A 23,343-nucleotide genomic window follows, 5' to 3' on the forward strand; every position below is an offset into this window, starting at 1 on the left:
GATGACACAACAGGGCAAAACACTGCCAAAATTACCTTGGGTTCATTATGTGTTTGAGTTGAAATTAAATTTTGATCTTTTCTTGTTCAGAAATCTCTTTCATTGCCAATATTTTTTTAACCCTCACAGTTATGAGATCCCATATGGGGTCATGACCCATGGTTTAAAAAGCTATGTCTATTCGAAACTAGGTACAAGCTACAACATACAGAGCCTCAGTACTGCTATGTGCAAAATAATTTAAACCAAATTAAAACTGAAACCGTCAGAAGAAAGTGCACAGCCTAAGTCCCCTCCCGCCACAGAAGGCCAGAAACCCATTTCCTGTTACCTTGGTTTCCATTTGTTACTCCATGTGTGGCGCTTTCTTTCCGTTTAGAACAAATCTTCAAAATGAGAGCATGCTAGCTGCTATTTTTATGATGCTATGCATATGCCTATAAATCTCAATAGTCCAAGTTGAAAAGGAAAATGTTAGCCACAAACAGCATAAAATATCTTGGGGTAAATCTAACCAAGGAAGTGAAAGATCTATTTGACAAGAACTTTAAGGCATTGAAGAAAGAAATTGAAGAGGATACCAAAAAATGGATGGACGTCCCTTGCTCTTGGATTGGGAGGATCAACATAGTAAAAATGGCAATTCTACCAAAGGCAATTTATAGATTCAATGCAATCCCCATCAAGATCCCATCAAAATTCTTCACAGATCTGGAGAGGACAATAACCAACTTTATATGGAAAAACAAAAAACCCAGGATAGCCAAAACAATCTTATACAATAAAGGATCTTCTGGAGGCATTACCATCCCTGACTTCAAACTCTATTACAGAGCTACAGTAATGAAAACAGGGTGGTACTGGCATAAAAACAGAGAAGTTGACCAATGGAATCGTATAGAAGACCCGGACTTTATCCCACAAACCTATGAACACCTCATTTTCGATAAAGGAGCTAAAAGTATACATTGGAAGAAAGAAAGCATCTTCAACAAATGGTGCTGGCACAACTGGATGTCAACCTGTAGAAGAATGAAAATAGACCCATATCTATCACCGTGCACAAAACTCAAGTCCAAATGGATTAAAGACCTCAATATCAGCCCGAAAACACTGAATCTGATAGAAGAGAAAGTGGGAAATACCCTACAACAGATGGGCACAGGTGATCGCTTCTTAGGTATAACCCCAGAAGCACAGACATTAAGGGCAACATTGAATAAATGGGACCTACTAAAACTGAGAAGCTTCTGTAAAGCAAAGGACACTGTCACTAAGACACAAAGGCAACCTACTGACTGGGAGAAGATCTTCACCAACCCCGCAACAGACAAAGGTCTGATCTCCAAAATATATAGAGAACTCAAGAAACTAGACTTTAAAATGCTAATTAACCCAATTAAAAAATGGGGCACTGAACTGAACAGAGAATTCTCAACAGAAGAAGTTCAAATGGCCAAAAGACACTTAAGGTCGTGCTCAATTTCCTTAGCAATCAGGGAAATGCAAATCAAAACAACTTTGAGATATCATCTTACACCTGTCAGAATGGCTAAAGTCAAAAACACCAAGGATAGCCTTTGCTGGAGAGGCTGTGGAGGAAGGGGTACCCTCATCCATTGCTGGTGGGAATGCAATCTTGTGCAACCACTGTGGAAGTCAGTGTTTCGGTTTCTCAGGAAATTCGGGATCAACCTACCCCTGGACCCAGCAATACCACTCTTGGGAATTTACCCAAGAGACGCTCTATCACATGTCAAAAGCATTTGTTCAACTATGTTCATAGCAGTATTATTTGTAATAGCCAGAACCTGGAAACAACCTAGATGCCCTTCAAAGGAAGAATGGATGAAGAAAGTATGGAATATATACACACTAGAGTACTACACTGCGGTAAAAAACAATGACTTCTCGAATTTTGCATGCAAATGGATGGAAATAGAAAACACTATCCTGAGTGAGGTATCCCAGACCCAAAAAGATGAACATGGGATGTACCCACTCATAATTGGTTTCTAGCCGTAAATAGGGGTCACGGAGTCTATTACTTTCTCTTCCCTCCACACCTTATACCAGTGTTTGGATTTCATTCTTTGAGACTTTCATATATGTATGTGTATACAAAGTAATTTCATAATATCAACCCTGATGCCCCTCTAACTCCCCAAGACCACTCCCTTGATATTCCCTTCTCCCAACTTCATGTCCTCTTTTCACAGCCCACTGAGTCCAGTCAGTGCTGTGCTTACGTGCATGGATGTAGGGCCATACACTGGAGAATGGGTACCCTAATTGGGGTCACTTCTCTCAAGAAAATGCAACTCTCCATACTCCAGCAGCACCCAACTGCCCAAGCTCCAGAGCTAGGGGTAGGACTTCCTGAGCCCGTCCTCTATCTATGTGGGATTTTGACTGACTTGATCTTATGTAGGATTTTGTTTGTTTGCTCGTGTTTTGGTTTTTCGAAACAAGGTTTCTCTGTGTAGCCCTGGCTGTCCTGGAACTCACTTTGTAGACCAGGCTGACTTTAAACTCCGAGAGCCACCTGTGTCTACCTCCAGAGTGTTGAATTTAAGGGTGTGTGTCACCACCGCCCGGTGATTTTGTGTAGGTTTTGTGCAGGCAGCCACGTTACTATGCCTAGAAGACACTGTTTTTACAGCAATCCTGACATCTGGCTTTTAGAGTCTTTATACTCCCTGATCTGTAATATTCCATGTGAGGATGAGCATCTGTGATATAGATGTCTTATTTAGGGTCAAACACTCCACAGTTATGCAAGTCTCCACACTCTGATCAGCTTTGGGCATTTGTATTAATTGCTATCTGCAGCAATAAATAAATAAATAAATAAATAAATAAAACGTTTTTCTGATGAGGTTTGAGAGGTGTACTAATCTATGGGTAGACAGATAGGTAAGTATTTGGAAGGTAGTTTGATATTATGTCTGTTTAGCAAAATCATAGTAAAAGGTTCTCCCATAGAGTCTATGACCTTCCCGCCCTACATGGCCAGGTTTATATTACCAGACACAATTTCTATTCTATAAAGTGAACCTTAAATCCAATCATAAAGTGGTTGGTCGTCCCATATCACTGATGCAACCATTGCTATTGCATCAGCGGACATATCTTGTTAGACCAGTTATTATTGTAGTTTACAGGATCTGCAGTTGGATAAGACTGTTGATGGCTTTTCTCCCTCCGCAGCCTACATAATACCATCTGGAGCTATGAACACCACTCAATAAAGAAGTTTCTAGGTCAGTCAACACAAGCTTGATTTCTCCATTTGCTTGTGCTCAAGTATATGAAGTCTTCAGTAACAGGGTCTTGCCATCTTGTTCTGGTTGGTAACCAAGGGCAATGGCAATAATCTATGGTTTTTGTTGCGGGAGTCAGCAACTCAAAGGGTGGTATCACACACCTGGAACTGCATGTTTTGCTTGATAATCTATGGCACAAAAGAGAAGCATTATTTCTCCATGTATAGGAAGGCTCTGTTTAAACTCTTTATAGATGTATGTGTGTGTTTCCATACAGCTTTTTGGAACATCATCGGTGTTAATCATCCTTCCTTCATTCCATCCATCCTAGTTTTTTAAATTATTTTTTAAGACTGGGTATATCACTCAGTGGCAGAGTATTTTATCTAGCATGTATGAAGTCCTATTTTAATCCCCAGTATCATATATGAGTATGTATATGTGTGTATTTATATCCATATACATGCATAGATACTTTTCTATACTTTAGAGAATTTATAGATATATATTTCTACTTAACAATAGAATATATAAGCAAAGTGTGACATAGGCAAACAGCAAAATGTTATTGGAATATTGGTTCCTTCCAACTGAAATCACCCGAAAAAGTATTACTTCAGAAAGGACAGTTAGTGCCTCTTACTTTTAAATTGCTTAATTACAAGGTATTATTTTATTCATTATTTGTGCGCTTGTGTATATGATGCATGTGTTAGTGTACCACAGCATGTCTGTGCAGGTCCGAGGAGAGCTGTTGGCAGTCAGTTTTTCCTTCTATCTTGAGGAGGCAAGGGCCTCTCTTGCTTGCGTGGCTTCACTCTAGGCTAGCTGGCCCATGAGTTTCCAGGTGCCCCCCCTCCCGTATTATTGCTTCACTCTAGGCTAGCTGGCCCATGAGTTTCCAGGTGCCCCCCCCTCCCGTATTATTGCTTCACTCTAGGCTAGCTGGCCCATGAGTTTCCAGGAGCCCCCTCCCGTATTATTGCTTCACTCTAGGCTAGCTGGCCCATGAGTTTCCAGGAGCCCCCTCCCGTATTATTGCTTCACTCTAGGCTAGCTGGCCCATGAGTTTCCAGGTGCCCCCTCCCGTATTATTGCTTCACTCTAGGCTAGCTGGCCCATGAGTTTCCAGGTGCCCCCCCCTCCCGTATTATTGCTTCACTCTAGGCTAGCTGGCCCATGAGTTTCCAGGTGCCCCCCCTCCCGTATTATTGCTTCACTCTAGGCTAGCTGGCCCATGAGTTTCCAGGTGCCCCCCCTCCCGTATTATTGCTTCACTCTAGGCTAGCTGGCCCATGAGTTTCCAGGTGCCCCCTCCCGTATTATTGCTTCACTCTAGGCTAGCTGGCCCATGAGTTTCCAGGCCCCCCATCCCGTATTATTGCTTCACTCTAGGCTAGCTGGCCCATGAGTTTCCAGGTGCCCCCCCTCCCGTATTATTGCTTCACTCTAGGCTAGCTGGCCCATGAGTTTCCAGGTGCCCCCTCCCGTATTATTGCTTCACTCTAGGCTAGCTGGCCCATGAGTTTCCAGGCCCCCCGTCCCGTATTATTGCTTCACTCTAGGCTAGCTGGCCCATGAGTTTCCAGGCCCCCCTCCCGTATTATTGCTTCACTCTAGGCTAGCTGGCCCATGAGTTTCCAGGTGCCCCCTCCCGTATTATTGCTTCACTCTAGGCTAGCTGGCCCATGAGTTTCCAGGTGCCCCCCTCCCGTATTATTGCTTCACTCTAGGCTAGCTGGCCCATGAGTTTCCAGGTGCCCCCCCTCCCGTATTATTGCTTCACTCTAGGCTAGCTGGCCCATGAGTTTCCAGGTGCCCCCCCTCCCGTATTATTGCTTCACTCTAGGCTAGCTGGCCCATGAGTTTCCAGGTGCCCCCCCCTCCCGTATTATTGCTTCACTCTAGGCTAGCTGGCCCATGAGTTTCCAGGTGCCCCCTCCCGTATTATTGCTTCACTCTAGGCTAGCTGGCCCATGAGTTTCCAGGTGCCCCCCTCCCGTATTATTGCTTCACTCTAGGCTAGCTGGCCCATGAGTTTCCAGGTGCCCCCCTCCCGTATTATTGCCATGCTGGGATTACAGGAACACATCATCTCATTTGGTTTTGTACATGGGTTCCAGGTATTGAACTTAAGATATCAGTCTTGCACGGAAAGTACTTTTACCCTCTGAGTTAGCTCTTTGGCCCTGGGCCTGTCTTTTCTTATAGGCCATTAAGACTCTTTTGGGAGAAGAGTCCTCCCTTAAGGTGAGAAAATGGTCTTGCTCACTAGTGTATGGACATTGGGGTTATAAGAAGCAGAAACAGATGGACTTATTTGGTCCAGTATCTCTTTGTCTTCCATTAGTTTTTTTATAATTTTTTAAAATATTTATTTATTTATTATGGATACAATATTCTGTCTGTGTGTATGGCCAGAAGAGGGCACCAGGCCCCATTACAGATGGTTGTGAGCCACCATGTGATTGCTGGGAATTGAACTCAGGACCTTTGGAAGAGCAGGCAATGCTCTTAACCTTTGAGCCATCTCTCCAGCCCCCTTCCATTAGTTTTTTTAAAAACATATTTACATATTTTTAGTGACATCTGTAGAATTTCCATTTATCCTGTCATTCCTTCACAAATTTACGCTCCTCGTCTAAACAGAGCAGACATATTTTGCTTTGGTCATATCTTCAGACTTTATTCTCTTGTGACGGTTCCTATCTGTAAACCGAGGACTGCATGTACACTTCCCTCTTTCCTCAGTCTTGTAGTAACTCGGTTCCTAAGTCTAGCTGGGGTCAGTCAGATAAGTTGTGAGTGGGTTGATATCTCTTTTCCACCCTTATACTACGATTCAGATAAAACTTGAGAATTTGGGGCTAAATAAAGTGAGGTAGATATAAAAGCACAAACACTGTGATTTCACTTCCATGAGGTTCCCCTAGTATTGAAACCCGCAGAAATAGAAAGTAGAGTTCTGCTTACCGTGATCAGAGGTAAGGGACAGTGGGGAACTGCTGTAATGGATATGGAAGCCGAGCATGGTGACATGGCTTGTAGTCCCAGTTACTCTGGAAGCGGAGGCAGAGGGATCACATGAGATCACAAGAGATCAGTGCAGGGACAGCTTAGACAAGAACCCCATCCCCCAACAACAACAAAGTAGGTATGGAGGTTGAGTTTGGAAAGATGAGAAAGTTCTAGAGATGGATGGTGGCAATGGTTGCAAAACAACGTGAAAGGACTGCAATTTGAAGATAGTTAAAATTCATGGGGCGATAATGAAGTGGTGTGATTGTACAACATGGGTTCAACCCCCAGTACCACAAAACCACAACACACACACAAACACATGCATATACACATATATACACACATACAAACATATACACACATCCACACACACATATACACACACACACACACACAGAAAGGGAGTTCATTCATCCATGACGAAGAATGAAATCCTATTGTTTACAGACAATAAAATGGACAAGCTGCAGATCGTATTAATCAAAATAAGTTACATACAAATATTGTATGTTTGTTTTGTATCTGTGGACCCTATATTTTATATATCAATAAACATAATCACATATAAAATCATATCTGATATGAGAATAGAAGGGAGACAATTTGGAAAAAAAAGGCATCCATGAGAAGAGCAGGGAGGGAGAAAAGAAAGGGAATGGGGCGTCTATATGGTCAAAGCGCATGGTATACTCGAATGAAAATGTCTTTAGGAAGTCCATCACTGTGTGCAATGAATATATACTAATAACATTAGTAACTGTATCAGGCCCTGGGGTCATTCCCCAGCAATGCAAAACAAACATACAAAAAAACAAAAGAGACAAAAGTCAGTTTGCTCTTTTCCTCCTTTCATGCATTTCTTCCTGTCCCTTGAGGTAATAATTCTTGTCGCTTTTTTGTTTATTTCAGCTGTATCTAGATATTTGCTGTGATACCCAATGCTGCGATGAAGATCACTGGAAGATAACCTTGTACAGTCCATATCATCTCAAGTGCACTGCTGTGGCAGAAGCTACATGCCTTTTATTTTGCTGGTTAGGTTTAAATTAATTGGTAATTGTTTTTTATTTTTTTTTATTTTTATTTATTTATTTATTTATTTATTTATTTATTTATTTATTTATTTATTAAGGATTTCTGCCTCCTCCCCGCAACCGCCTCCCATTTCCCTCCCCCTCCCCCAATCAAGTCACCCTCCCTCATCTGCTCTAAGAGAAATCTCAAGGTCCAAATCAGGAGCAGAAGGAGACGGAGCACGAGCAAGGAACTCAGGACCGCGAGGGGTGCACCCACTCACTGAGACAATGGGGATGTTCTATGGGGAACTCACCAAGGCCAGCTGGCCTGGGTCTGAAAAAGCATGGGACAAATCCGGACTAGCTGAACATAGAGGACAATGAGGAATACTGAGAACTCAAGAACAATCGCAGTGGGTTTTTGATCCTACTGCATGTACTGGCTTTGGGGGAGCCTAGGCAGTTTGGTAATTGTTTTTTATTCAAATTATCAAATTCAAAAGACTATACACGAAAACCTCCCTCCTATCCTCCCTTCCTAAATTGACTGTCCTTTCTCAAAAGCAGGCAGTTATCCTTTCTAAGATATATTCGAGTGGTTCACCGTTTATTTATAACAATAGAAACACAAATCATGGTGGCTTATGCAGTTTCAATTTGATGGCTATTGCCAACTGGCCCTCCAGAGCCGAGCTAACTGCTATCAGCCGTGGATTTGCACCAGGTCTGAACAGGCCTCGAGCACAGCATGCTACCATGCTTTACTTCTTTGCCCATCTGACTGGTAAACATACTTTCTCATTTCATTTGTGTTTATTTAATCTGTATTGTATTGTTAGGAACAAAACAATGTTTACTTGCGCTGAGAGAGCGCCCCTGCTTCCCACTGCATCCTCGCTTGTACTATCTCCTCCGCCATCTGGCAAGACGGAATAGGGAGACATTCTGTTCTTTTACTCCTTCCTGCCGGCTCTGGTCTGTGCTTCTCGCAATCACTCCAGTGACCATGCTGCCTTCTATTTCTCAGTCTGTTACCTCCACGGTGGTGAGTGCCAAGACTGCAGCTTTTATCTTTCTAAGCTATTGTTTGTCACTGTGTTCTTCGGTAAATACTGAATGAATGGATGAATGGGCCGCTAGCAATTTCAGACTAAGGTCAGTGAAAGGCAGCCATTCTGTGCAAGTGATTGAAATCTCTCTATTATGTCATTATCTCATAAGAATGCATTATATGCAGTAGATAGCACTTCAAATTCACCGTGAAATGATGGGTTCTTCGATAAATAGTGTTGGGCTCATTGTTAACTACCACATTTGGGGGAAAATCTGTGTCCCTACCTGAAACTCAAATAACCCAGGTAGATATATTAAGTATAGCTGAAGATAAAGAGAAAGCATAAAAATAAGAAATACTCATGAATATGGATCTCTCTATATATATCACCTCAGGATGGGGAAACCTTCAAGATAAAAACCTTAAAACTGATAAATTTCATTACAATCTAAGAAATTAGCATACCAAGACAGAAACAAATTTGAACGGCTAATAACGTATGACAAAACTAGCTTTTAAAACAGCCAAAGGGAAACCTGCCAGAATCATCAAAACAGAGGAACAAGGAAGTTTAACTGTCAGAAGACAGGACTTTGATGCCAGGCTACAAAGTAAGTTCTAGGGTAATCTGCGCTACAGAATGAGACCAGAGCTCAAAAAAAAAAAAAAAAAAGAAAAAAGAAAGAAAGAAAAGAAAAATTAAGACTAGACAACAAATACATACCCCTGTAGCAATCAGACAGACACGCCAACAACTAAAGGCTCTTTGATTTCACTGGGAATCAAGGAAGGTCAGCTTATACTATTTTCACCTACAATTTAGCCAAGGTGATAACTTTCCTTGCTGGCAACTACATGGAAGTAAAAATTGGTATCATCTTTCTCGAGGGCATTTTCCCAGTATTATTAAAAGTCTTTCCTTTTGATCTAGATCATTTTGAGAACTAACCAAAAGGAAATAATCAGAATATATATATAAAGATTTACTACAAGGACATTACAGTGGCATATTTATAGTAGTGAGAAATTGAAAGCACTCTAAATGTCCTACAACAGAATTGGACAATAAGTTATGCTGCGTTCACAGGCAAGAATGTAGGCATTAAAAGCGTCATATTGGGACTTTCAAGTTGGCTTAGGAGTTAAGGGCACCTGCCACCAAGCCTGATGACAGGAGTTCAACACCCAAGACCCACTTGGTTGAAGGAGAGAGCAACTTCTGCAAATGTGCTGGAGTAACCATGTACACACGCAGGCACAAGCACACAAAATAAGAATTTAAAAGCATTTTAAAGAACCATCCCATTGAAAACTATTTAAGGATACAAGGGAATGCTGATAATGCCATGTTTTTTTTTAAAAAGAAAGCAATAATAAAGCAGTGCCAATTGTGCTTTGTAAACACAAGTGAATTTATTATGTATTTTTATAGAAAAAGAGTTGGAAGGAATATACTCTGGATTGAAGAGTCTTTGCAGACAGGCTATCCTGTTCTCAGGCAAGCACCAGTGGAAGCTGTGGTGGAAATCGCTGGAAAGACAACCTTGTGAGGGATGTTGTCTGCATGGAAGGATCTGTGGGAAAAGTTCAAATCATATTTGGTTTCAAAATGCCAGTACAGACAAAATTAAGGGGTGACTACTGCCAAGGCTGATACTGTCATTTCTTAGTCACCTATATAGAGATGAAAACTAACTAGCACTGTTCGACCATTTCTACGTAAACTTACTTAATGCTTCTCACATCCTCAAGAGGTGTAGCTCAGGCAAGTCTTCATCATGCCATGCTATCTAGGAGGGAACATGTCAAGGAAGATTAGATATCTTATCTAAGATCACAAAACTAGAAACTGGGTTGGTGAGTTAGACTTCAAACCTGAAAACATGTCTGCCTTCTGAACCTAAGTATACATCCAGTTAGTAAGGCAAGAAGAAAGAAGGTACCGCGATGCACCAAAAGAAAACGGGAAGTAAGTCAGCAAATAAATTACTTCTGGAATTGGTTCCCTTTGAGACTAGTGTCCCGTGACTATTGCAGACACGGAAACTGCTCCCAATAGTCTCGGTTATAGGAAAAGAACAGGGTACAAACACCTCATGTCCTTCCAGTTTACACATAAGGATTCTTGGTTTGTGTCCTGAGCATGATAAGAATCTGGCCTGAGTTACTACTTCCCACTCACTCCTGCCATAGGCAGATATGGTGGCAGTGGGTGGCAAACCAAGTCAGATATCAAGGGTTCCCAAGAAGGAGCAGTTATTTCTCTTGTATTCAGGAACTAGCCACAAACTGAGAATCTGTCATCTTTGGTGACACCTGTTGTAGAATTTCTCGGGTGGAGGCTGGACATGGTGGCACATGTCTGTCATTCCATCACTAGAGGGGCTGACAGGAGGATCTCAGGTTTGAGCTCAGCCTGGCTACCTAATGAATTTCAGGTTCCCCTGGGATACACAATGAGATCATGTCTTAAAAAGAAAGAAATAACCCGGCTTCTGCCAAGGACCATGTCTGGATCTGTGGTCCTCCTGCAGCCTGGATTTGTGCAGAAGTCCAAGGCCCCTGTTACCACCGAAGGTCACGTGGAAGCCCAGGGTTGGGGCTGAAACCTGTGGCCTTGTCAGGGTCCATGAGTGTGCTGTGGCCAGAACCATCCTGATCTCAGTAGCTGGTGCTCCTATCTGGAGCCAGGAGGTCATCCAGGCCCAAGCTGCTGCCAAGGGCCACGTCTGTGTCCATGGTCCTGCTCCAGCTGGCGTCTGTGTTGATGTCTGTGGTCTATGTCACTTCAGGGGACCGTAGGAACCATGCTTGATGATATCAGGGCCATCTTGAGTCAGCTCTGCCCTTCACAGGCCCCGGGAAAGCTGACCCTGTTCCTGCTGGGCACTGTAGCAAGAGAGGTGGCCCCGGCCGTCATCAGAGCGCTGCCCCCACCCAGCACTCGGAAGATGTGGCCTCAACCCTCACCTTAAAGAACTGACCCTGATGGCATGGGCTTAGGGGAGCTGGCGCCACCCTCTTACCCGAGGCAGGCAGGCAGCCCCAGTGGCCCGGACTGAGCAGCTCAGCTACCACCCAGGCCCACAGCCAGGCCTTGGGTTGGCCCACCCGAACATCTACCCCCTCTAGGACCTGCTGGAACTTGTGGATGGTCTGATCCTGTGGAAAGATTCCCAGAGGATCTCCATGACTTGGGAGGGGTCTCGGTGAGGATCCTCTTGGTGAGGATCCAGTGAGGATGGTGTACCAGAAACCAGAGACCTTGAACCAGACCAACGACTCTTTGTAATGAACATTTGCGAGTAAAGCTGATTGGATAAAATGGTATGCTGTGTGATACACTGCTCCCAATGCCGCCAGGACAAATGAAGAGGTGTTAGAGAGGTGGGAAAGATGGAGGAGCAAAGAGGTTTTCTGTTTGTTTGTTTAGTTTGTTTTTACTTGCTTTTTCATTTGCTTCTTTTATTTAGATTTTTAAAATTTTTCTTTTGGTGGGAGGCACTACCAGGATTGGGGGGAGGATATGGGGGCAATGGGAGAATTGGATTAGGGGAAGCAGAATTAGGACGCATGATGTAACATTCCCAAAGAATCAATAAAGAAATTATGTTAAATTTAAAAAAAAGAAAGAAGGAACTAGCAGTCTTCTTTACAACCACACTGCAGAGCCTTTTTTGTTGACCCGTGTCCTCTTCCGCAGTTAGCGCCCTGCTGGCGTGCCTCTCTCCCAGCCAGCCTCTCCTTCACCTGCAACAGTGTCCAACCCTCAGACTCTGGCCGCAGTTAGTGTGTTGATAGCCCCAGATCCCCTTGCCTAGCAAGCACCTATTTCCTCCTCTAACCAGGTAGTCCTGTCGCCCTTAAAAGTCAGGAATTCCCTCTTCATCCCAGGCCAGCATGTAGCCTGTCCTAACTAAGTGCCTTTCAGCCTGCCTTTCACCTACCCGTCCAACCCCTAGCCTACTTAGGCTTGCTCCTCTCCTCGCTCACTCAGCCCTTATTTACTGAATTTGTCTTCTTTTTTTTTTGTCTTCATTTTTTTATGCCCCTGTTTTAACAGCCAAGCTCTTTTCCTAAGCCCATTCTCAACCTGGTCTCCCTTTCTGCTAGGCATATACCCCCTTACACCCCTTCCATTACCAGGCCCCATTCCTCGGCCCTTGTGTGGTAACCAAACTAAAGCTCTGCAACACAGTTTTCACTCGTCCCGGCCTGTGTTCCAGGGACAGGTAGGCCCTGTAGCAGGTTTTCAGTAGCTCAGAACTGCTTTCTATGCCTTTCGGCCTCACTAATCACATCTCCCCAGCTACGTTGAAAACAGCTTCCCACTGCCAGGACTTGCTCTTCTCTCCTAGGAAAACACGGAGATCTGCCTTCCTGCAGTTATATTTATTAGCAGGCATTTGGTCAGTGTTTAGGGTCCAGGCAAAAGCATCCCACTTAAGATAGTCACAGATATCCAAGGACATAGAATTACTACTTGCCCAAGCTGCTGAGATAGATAGAAGAATAAGCATGCCCTGGTTTTTTACCTCACTTAAAAGATTCCTAACCCTTGATGCTCACTTTCACCTCACTTTACTGGTGATTTTAGTTCAGGACACTTAGTGATTGTGTCTTATTCTCAAGGACAGCAGAAGAGACAATTAACCGCAACCCAGAGAGAGACCCGCAACACCCACGACCAGAACAGCTGATACCAGCATATCCCAGAACTGAAAATTTAGAGGCTTGGGCCTCCTCTTTGTTTTTACCGCCTAGAGCGATAAATGTAAACTTCATACCTAGACCTGTCAAAATTGCGGTGTCTGGTGAATGTGCTAATCAGAGCAGGAGCCGTTAGCTTCCCCTGACAGTTTACATAGGTTGCCTGGTTGCCCGGTGTCTTCTATACATGTTGGGAAAAAAGAAGCAGCACATTGATTGTAAACAATCCATGCCCTATTCATAATTTTACTGAAAATATACCTTTTAGCTCTTTCTAACTGCCTAAAAATGTAGCGTACCCCGCTACCCTTCCCCTCTAGCATTCCCTGATGATTTAATTTCTTTAACTGTTTTTCTCTATTGAGGAGTTCACCAGATGTGCACTAGCCACTCCCACCTCAGAGCATGCTCTCTCTCTCTCTCTGTCTCTCTCTCTCTCTCTCTCTCTCTCTCTCTCTGTGTGTGTGTGTGTGTGTGTGTGTGAAAACTCTTACCTGATTTCTATAAGGCAAAAGAATTCCAGCCATGGAAACAGCTAGGGCTGGGGAATTGCTGGCTATAAGGCCATATATGACTGGGAAAGTTTGTAATGGGTAGAACAAAGAGAATAAGGATGAATAAGGAAAAAGAAGGAGAATAAGAATAAATAAACATGGATAGAAACATGGATACATTTCTTAACCCTCAGACTTTAGCCCCCTTCATTTATTGTACAGTCCTTTTTTAAAATCTTGAGAGAGAGCCCTAGAAGCTGGACCTTTAGGGTTCCCGTTAGTTAAACAAATGCAGCATAAACACATTTTTACATAGCTAAAGTAATATTCTACAAAAAGACCCTTTTTGGTAACCAGGTAACCTTCCTCAGTTTGAACTAGCATCTCTAGCTTGCACCACTTCAACCACAGAGGAACTTGATCCTAGCCAGAATCTTTTCATCCGCTAGGGACTCTTAAGCTGTACGTGTTAGAGAGTTTTATGTCAACTTGACACAAGCTATTGTCCTGAGAGGAAGGACCTTGACTGAGAAAATGCCTTCAAAAGATGTGGCTGTATCTATTAGAACAGGGCCTGCAGAATCAACAGAGCAGGGCCCAGAGAGGATCACAGAGACAGAAGCCACAATCGCGGATCCTATAGGGGTCTGAGTTAGACCCTCTGCATGTACCTTGTGGTCGTGTAGCTTGGTGTTCTTGTGGGGCTCCTAAGAGTGAAAATAGGGGCTATCTCGGACTCTTTGCCTGCACTCGGGACCCTTTTCCCTCTTCTGTGTTGCCTCATCCAGCCCTGATATGAGAGTTTGTGCCTAGTCTTATTGTAATTTGTAATGCCATGTTCCGTTGATATCCCTGGGAGACCTCCTCTTTTTTAAAGGGAAAATAAAAAGGGAGTGTATTTGGGGAGAGGAAGGGGTGGTCGGATGGGGGAAACTACAGTCAGGATATAGTGTATGAGAGAAGAATAAAATAATCGGGCTGTAGGCAAGTCTGTAGAACATTTTCGTAATTAGTGATTGATGGTGGAAGGCCCAGCCCATTGTGAGTGGCGCCATCCCTAGGCTAGTGGTCCTGGGTTCTTAAGAAAGCAGGCTGAGCAAGTCAGAGGGAACAAGTCAGGATGCAGCTCCCCTCCATGGCCTCTGCATCTGCTCCTGCCTCCAGGTTCCTGGCCTGTTTGATTTGAGGTCCTGCCTTGGCTTCTCTCAAACCCTTTGCTCCCAAGTTGTTTGGTTGTGGTGTTTGAGCACAGCTCTCCTTATCCTAAGACACCATCTGCTCCTGCCTTCAAGTTCCTATCCGAGTTCCCTTTCCTACCTTGTGCCTTCTCTGTACCAATAGGCAGGCCATTCACCTGTTGGGCCCTTTCTGCAGACCTTTTCTTTTTTAACAGTTGGGGTCAGCTTCCCTGTCCTTGGGCTCCTAATTAAACTAGGCATCCTTCCGTTGTCCAGCCTTTCACTAAGCCAGCCCTCTCTCCCCACCCTATGATCCCTTTCCCAGCCAAGGCCTCCCCTCCTTCCCCTGCCCAGAGCTATGTCCCTCTCTCCCATATCCAGCTGGGTCCCTTTCCCTCGCCTATCATTTCTTACCAATGACCTTCGCCTTTGTTTTGCTACTCCTATACCCTAGCTCTTCTGCCCACCTGAGCCTGCTTCCTTATATACACTCCAGACGAAGACAGGCTCTTTTCTCCCTCCATAACCTTTCACAGGATAGTGGCTTCTCCAGTCTGTGTCCCTTGCTAAACAAACTAGGACTCCTTCTTAACCCAGGCCTAATTCTCCAACCTGGACCCCAGATGCCTTTATCCCCTTCTTGGGCTCTCTTCCTCTCCTCAACACTGTTTTCCCCAAGTTGTGTCCCTGGATCAGCCCGAACCAACCTTTCAAGCTGTATGGTGCCTGTCAGAATCCTTTATCTAGTACCCCTCCCTTCCGAGCTGATTGGTTACTTAGCCAACGCCTCTTTCCCTAGGAAGGCTTCATCTCATTCCGGAACCCCTTCCTCAGAAAGTGTCCTGTCCCTAGCAGGTGCCCCTAGCCTAACCGGATCATTTCCCATCAAAAACCATGGGCTGGGGCTCACTTGTCATCTGCTACACCCATCCAACCTGGCCTCTTCAGTGACTTGGTCAATTTCCAGCCCTCTCCTCTGCCCACAGCTGGGAAGCTCAGTTTCTAGACTTATTATCCAAACAGTCCCACCCTTTCTAGGACCCCTTCCCTAGAATATGGTTTAGTTTCCAGTCAGCTTCCCTTCCCAAACCTGGCCCCTGTCCCATCTTTTTCTTTCCCCGTATAACTCACCCCAACTGACTCACCTCTCCTACCAAGAATCCTCCACCAGCCAGTGTCTGTGTCTGTGACCTGTAGCCAGGCCTCCTTGCCCATCACGGTGTGCTGCCTCCAGTCAGTCGGCCTCTGTCCATCAATATGCCGCTGTTTTAGCCAAACAGACCCCCCCCCCCGCTCCTGCTCTACAAGCCCACCCCACAAGGCACCCTTTTTGTTTCTATAGCCCTTCAGTAGCCCTCACTCACATCCTTAGGCAGGCCCCTTCCCTAGAGCCTGTCCTTGTGGTCTAGTCTACTCAAGCATCTTTAAAACAAAACAAAACGAAACAAACACACTCGAAAAACCTCTTGATGGCCTGCTTCTTCTTATCTTGCCCACCTATTCAGCTTCAACTGCAGCCTCTGAAGGCTTTCCCTAGGCTGTCTCTGTGCTCAGCCTTCACCCTCCTGCCCAGCCAGGCCTTCCTCTGTAGATAACATCTCCTTTCAAGCACATTTTTTTTGCTTTCCCTCCAAAGCTTGGCCCCTCTTCCTCCCTAACTCCCAAACCCAGTGTCCCTGTCCTTTAATGGGCTCTTTTCCCATAATGTACCCAATACTGTGGTTTTTTTTTCAGACACTGACTAGCTGAAACTTCTTGCTTCCATAGCTAGAGCTGTCTGTCAGGATTTCCCCATTTGGATTTTGGAAACATCCAGAAGTAGACTAACTCCTACAACATAGCCTGGCCTGGCTGAGGGCTCTTTATCAAGCAGCAGAGACTACTAAATGAAGCCCTTTCTTGTTTCACCGAGTGAAACATCAGTCTAGGGCATCCTTAGAGTAAATTCCTCCCAAATTCCAGCCTGGGAAACACTGCTGCCACCAAGGCTGCAGGTGTATTACCCAAAGCCTCATCTGTCCCCTCCCACCCCCAACCGGTTCCTATTCTTAGGAGTCCTTTACTGAAGGCCATCTGGGTTACAAACTTCAGACACAAGAAATGCATAGCAAGTATTTCAAATGCTGTTTTTATCTTTTAACACATTGCACAACTGGTTTTAAACATTTTTGAACCGACATGTATTATTTGGGAACATTTGGAAGGGACGAAGGTTTTTCAAAATGAATTGAAGTAACTTCACTGAAATCTAGGACCTTATGAATAACCTTAGAAATTACACAAATCATTCCGTGCCGCTCTTCTTTTGGCATATTCAGGATATCAACTCATCCTTAACAAACACAGAGCTGGATTGTTCACTGTTTTCTTTTACATAAAGCTCATCAACTACCGTAGAACTTCCAAAAGTTGCTTTAATTTTTTTTCCTCTTAAGGAAAGTCACTAAATTCAGATCTTCCACATCTTTGAGGTAACCCTTACTTGTTCTACTGGCTCATTTAAACTGAATTTCTGTATCTAACAGTTACGCTTAGCATTTAAATTTGAAAACATATTTTTTAAAAGCTCAGAAAACATTGAGCAACTAAAATCCATTTGCAGCTTTACAAGTTTGAATGAAAAACAAAACAATCAAATTACTACTGGAAGACTTGCTCGTGACCCTGGCATTGGAACATCGGTTAAAAGCAAACCAAACGGCCAGCTGTGGCTTTTTTTTTTCTGGAAAAAACAATGAAAAACACTCATAAACCACTTCAGCCACACAAACTCCTCTTATCAAGTGATTTGATAGATACATAAGGAAAAGTCCCACAAACTGAACCTTTCTGCTAAACTCATTCACGCCCGGGTAAACAATAAGCAAAGTCCAACATTTCCATTTTCAGCTTACCATTAATTGAAGCCTGAAGGAGACAAAAGTACCTCAGGGCCAAATGAAGTTAGACTCAATGAAACCTAAGTCTCTTGGTTGTCCCGAGGAGGTATTCTTCCGTCCGTAAGCCTGTCCCCCAAAGAAGACACACATAACAGTCGGAAAACAAAACAACCAAAATGAGGCAGGATTGGAAGGGACGAATTTCAATATTTAAGTAAATCTTGGAAGAAAATAAACCAGCCAAGGAAAATGCAAGTGTTCCTACTGAGAAATGCCATAGCTGTTCCAGCTTTCCCAGGATCTGCAGGTGTCAAGCATGGCAGAAACATGGCGCGTAGAGCCGAGGTCCGTGGCTGCTGGAAACTTTTAGAACAGGCGCGGCGCCATGGCAGCGGCGGAGGTGCCCGCGGCCTCGATGGGCTTCACTGAGTTGTAGTGCTCCCCGAACTCACAGGCGTAGTGCAGATAGACCAGTGTGATCGGCTTCCGGGTGTACTCCTCCCCGATCACAATGGTGGGCGAGTTGGCCTGTATCACCTCGATGGGGGTCTGCAGGACATGCGACATGGCTCTCAATTCCAGCTGGCCACCCCACAATGACCTGTGCACGATGTCATCGCAGTACCTCAGGAAGTCCTCACGGGTGTAGAAGTTGCCGGCCTCGGGTTCGGTGAAGAAAGGTAAGAAGTCATCAATGTGTTTCTTCATATAGTAGGCCGTGCGGTAGCGCAGGCTCTCCACAGTCACCGAGAACACCAGCTGGTCTTGGATGGCACGGTACATGCAATGGCCGTCGGCAGGGATGGGCTTCATCTCCAGACTTCTAGCCGCCAAAATGGCAGCGACCTTTTCTTCCTCCTCGCGGCGGTAGGCGGCCTGCTCTTCGCTCTGGGCCACTGGGATCCTCTGCGGGCGTTGTCTCTGCAGGTTAGCTCTTCGCTCACGCCTTTTCTGGGCCTTCGATGGGCGTGGGGGCACATTTTCAAGGTTCATCTTTTTGAGGTTGGCTGCAATCGACTCCACGCTGGTGTCAGGCTCTTCTTGAAATCTCTCCAGTTCCTGACGGTGCCTCTGCTCCATCTCGGCCCTGAGACGGGCAGTATCAGCAAACACCTGCTTTCTTCTGTTCCTGTCATTTTTCGGGACAGAACTTTCGAGGGCCTGGATGTGAGCTTGCAGCTCTCTTTTTTCGCGATAATGGCGGCGGATCACCCGTTGGAATTCGGTCTCGGGGTCATCCATTATCGCAGTGGAAGGCGAGAATTGTAGTTGGAAGGAAACTGGAACAGTTCAAATCACCAGACCGCCTCACAGAACCGCCGTCCGAGGGACCAGACCGCCTCACAGAACCGCTGCCCTAGGGACCAGACCGCCTCACAGAACCGCTGCCCAAGGAAGCTGTGGCACTCTGCCTCCTTCTGAGGCTGTTCCCAGCATCCTAGTAACGGCCCTCCGTGCTATTGGCTGCTGCCTCAGGGCCACGCCCCCAGACACGCCTGGGCTTTGTGACTGGCTGTTGAGGGCCCTTAAGTCTGTTCTCAGTAGACCCTGTAGCACCTCACGCCTCTGGTTTTTTAAACCGAGTTTAAAAGCCGCTCCTAGGAGCCTGCCTTTACACAATGTGTGCGATAATTGGGCTTGTAGAATTTTTAGTCACTCTTACTGCCTACTTCTTTTCCAAGTTTGGACAGAACACAGGCACAGGCCATGCTTGATAACCACACGATAAATATTATCAGTTAAATACGTTCTGACCTGAACTTGGCATTTCTCTTTGTGTCCAGGAGGCAGTGCGGCGTTCTCTGGTTTTTCAGGTCTCTTGACCTGAACCTCTTAATCTTCGTGTATCAGAACAAAGACACTTCCTTGCATTTCTGGGAACACAGAGTCTTTTTAATTTTTGTTTCAAACCCGATGAGTCCCATCTCAGGGCAAGACGACAGGAACTTCCCTCTTCAGAGGCACGCACTACAAGTAAGTGGATCTCTTGGCTTCTGCTAACAGAAATCATCCAAACACCCCTTCTTCTGGGTCCCTGTCTCCCTACAAGAGCTCTCTAGAATAAATCTCCAGGAAGCATCATGAGCCAGTGTTCATCAGGTTACTTCTTCCTGGTTGCTTTCAAAATGTTTGTTTCAAAAGATTGCTGCAAAAGGTCTGTGAGGAAAAAAACCCACAAACCTTTTTCAAATATGCTTTTATTGTATGATAATCAGTATTTTTGTCTTTACAGTTCCCAACCTGCCGTTTAGATGCTACCCCATTCTTCACTTGAGAACCAGGTTTGTTAAAGCAAGCATGTAACCCTAGCCCTTGTGAGGTGGAGGCGGGAGAACTAAACCTTCCAAGATCATCCAGGGAGACGTATAAAGTTCCAGGCCAGCCTGGAGTATGTTGAGACCCTGTCTCAGAAAATTCCAAACCAACCACCCAGAACAGACACTTCCACAGAGGTATGTTCTCCACCAAACACACAGGCTTTTGTGTGAACGTAAGTCCTCATGTCTCTGGACAAAACGCCCAGGAATGAAATTGCTTGTGCTGTATTCTCAGTTCACATTCTTTTTAAAGAGACTGTTTTCCAGAAAGACTGTAGCTGATTCGTTTACATGAGAGGTGAATGAGGCATCCAGTTTCTTTGTCTTCTTACCAGCATTTTGGTATTGTCACCTTTAAAAATCGTACACCGATGTTAGTGTCGTGATAATCTCACTATGGCCTTAATGGGCTCACATCTAATGACTGTTTCTGGTACTGCAGATTGAAACCCTTATACATGTAGATGATATGTCTTTCAGATGTTAGGAAAGAGCCGTACCTTCATGGTCATCTTTTACATTTTTTAGTTGTTGTTGCTGCTGCTGCTGGTGGTGGTAGTGGTGGTTGTGGTGTGTGTGTGTGTGTGTGTGTGTGTGTGTGTGTGTGTGTGTGTGTGTGATGTCTGTGCATGGACGTGCATATGCCATTGTGAGTGTATAGAAGTCAGAGAACAATTTCGTGGAATTGTTTTTCTCTTTTGTTGTGGGCTCTGGGGACTGGATTCAGGCCATTTCATGCTTAGAAGGCAAGCATTTTTACCCACTGAGATATCTTGCTTGATGTTCATCTTGTAATGTCCTCGTTTTCATCTATCACATATATTTCTTGATAAAATGTTTTTATAATTTGCATATTTTCTAAATGGGTTGCCCTTTTTTTCCTGTTTGTTTTGAGAGTTGTTATATTCTGAATGCCAGCCCTTTGTCAGATGTGTGTTTTGCAAATTGTTTTCTCTTAGTCTACAGCTTGTCTTCTTTTTCTTAGCAGGGTCTTTCTCAAAGCAAAAACATTTAATTTCAAGGCCAGTTTTGTGTCTCGGTGGTAGCACTTGTGAGTACTCGTGTTGGATTCCTAGTACCACAGAGGGATTTTAACCACCCTGATTTTTCAGATGGGAGCCTCAAACTCATAATCCTTTGCCTTATGCTCTCAAGTGCTGGGGTTGCAGATGTAAGCCATCATATTTGCAACATTTTTATTTTGGATTAAGTACAACCAACCCGTTTTCCTTATATGATATTATTTTTAGTGGCAAGTCTAAAGAACTCTTTGTCTAGCCCTAAACTCAAAGGTAGTATCCTTTTTTAAACTATGAAGAAAAAAAATTTAAAACTTACATTTATTTAGTGCGTGTGTACTTGCACACATGTCATTGTGCACACATGGTAGTCCTAAGGTACCTATGGGAGTCAGTTCTCTCTTTTTAACCATATAGGTCCAGGTTAGCAGAGTTGTTGCAGGCTCCTTTACCCACTGAGACAGTCCTCTCAATCTATCTACCCATATCTCTATCTATCTATCTATCTATCTATCTATCTATCTATCTATCTATCTTCTCTCATATATTACATCCTGACTGCAGTTTCCTCTTCCCCCACTCCTCAAAGCCACCTCTCACCTCCCCTCTCCTCCAGATCCATTGCTTCTCCTTTTTCCTTCCGAAAAGGGCAGAGGTCCCAGGGATATCAACCACACATTGTAACACAGGTTACAATAAGACTAGGCACCTACCCTCATATTAAGGAGGAAAGGGATCCTAAGAGCAGGCAAAAGAGTCAGAGACAGTCACACTCCACTGTTAGGAGTCCCACAAAAACCAAATTCCACACATACATAAACAATATTTTACTGTATGTAATTCCCAGTTGTTTATTTTTGTTTCCATTGCCTCTGTGCCCGTTTGTGTGTGTGTGTGTGTGTGTGTGTGTGTGTGTGTTAACCACAAAATCACCACAAAGGACAATGTGAAACTTTATTGTTTTTAGGAGTTTTACAGTTAAGGTCTTATATTAAATATTTATCCTGTTTTGAATTGCTGATTTTTTTTGGAATAAGATGATGGATAAATTCCTTTGCTTCACATGCCGATATTCAGTGCCCCCAGCATTTGCTCAGTGTCACGTCTTTCCTATTCTGTGTACTTTGGGTACCCTTGTGGGGTTTCAGTTGGGCTCTATGTCTGGAGGTTTACTCCAGACCTTTATAAGAATAACAAAACTATAAAGTCATTTAACAGAATGTGAAAAGTATTTGTAAAATATATGTGTGTTGAAGAATTAGTATCTGGTGAAGACTACAGGTCTAGCTGAGTGATAAGAAACTTTGTTAAAAATCCACAAGGCCTTGGACTTGGTCCTCAACATGTACACAAACACATGTATACATATACATAGAGAGACACTCACATGTATATTTATATAGTTCAAATTTATTTTTCTATAACACAATGGCACCAAAAATCCTGACTTTATTTTAGTGTGTAAAGAGCCCAAAGACACTTTTTTCCCCAAAGAAAGCTTGCAAATAACAAAAGTTCCATGTAAAGTGCTCAAACAAATTAAAATCCCACTGTAGTACCATAGTACACCTACTAAGATGTCTATTATCAATAATAGAAAAATCGTAAATGTGGAGGATATTAAGAAAACAGAGCTCATACAAATCATTGGTAAGAATGCAAATTAGTGCATTCAGTACAGGGAACAGACGGAGTTTCTTCAGTGAAAAAAAAAACAAGTTGGAGTAGCTCAGCCATACTGTTGGAGCACATGTATAGATAGTGTTTGAACACATTTATAGGTCCCTGCATTTAACCACCAGCACTCAAAAAAAAAAAAACGACTCTGAGATTAGGTAAATTTGTCTTTTTATTTAACTGAGAGACTTACAACTTCAGAGTTTAAACTTAAACCACTGTAGAGGGTGTTTTAAGACAGGGTTTCTCTGTGTGTAAGAGCCCTGGCCATCGTGGAACTTGCTTTGTAGACCAGGCTGGTCTCATACTAATAGAATTTCCCCTGCCTCTGCCTCCCAAGTGCTGGCATTAAAAGTGCACACCAGCACTGCCTGGCATGGTGATGTGTTTTGACTTTGTTTTTTTCACTTTGTTTTAATTTTTGAAGCTTAGACCTTAGGTTTTTGTGTCGGTTTGATTTTAGGGTGACATAGGATGTCCTTCTGTATAATTGTTGCTTTTATTGGTTAATGAATAAAGTTGCTTCGGCCTATGGCATGGCAGAATATAGTCAGGCTGGAAGAGATATGATGTGGGAGTGATTTCTTTCTGATCTGTTGCTTTCATTGGTTAATTAATAAAGAAACTGCCTAGGCCCATTTGATAGGCCGACCCCTAGGTGGGTGGAGTAAACAGAACAGAATGCTGGGAGAAAGAAGCTGAGTCAGGGAG

The 23,343-nt window shown here is 44.0% G+C and overlaps 1 protein-coding gene across 1 annotated transcript; it reads right to left on the minus strand.

The window, feature by feature from the left end:
* Nucleotides 1-17,984: 17,984 nt before the first annotated feature.
* Nucleotides 17,985-18,860, minus strand: LOC142841756 (OTU domain-containing protein 6A-like). The gene has a single exon (XM_075958767.1). It carries the CDS (start codon nt 18,858-18,860, stop codon nt 17,985-17,987), a length of 876 nt encoding a protein of 291 aa, XP_075814882.1.
* Between the last annotated feature and the right edge of the window lie 4,483 nt (nt 18,861-23,343).

Source organism: Microtus pennsylvanicus, chromosome X, assembly GCF_037038515.1.
Source record: "Microtus pennsylvanicus isolate mMicPen1 chromosome X, mMicPen1.hap1, whole genome shotgun sequence".
Lineage (NCBI taxonomy): Eukaryota > Metazoa > Chordata > Mammalia > Rodentia > Cricetidae > Microtus > Microtus pennsylvanicus.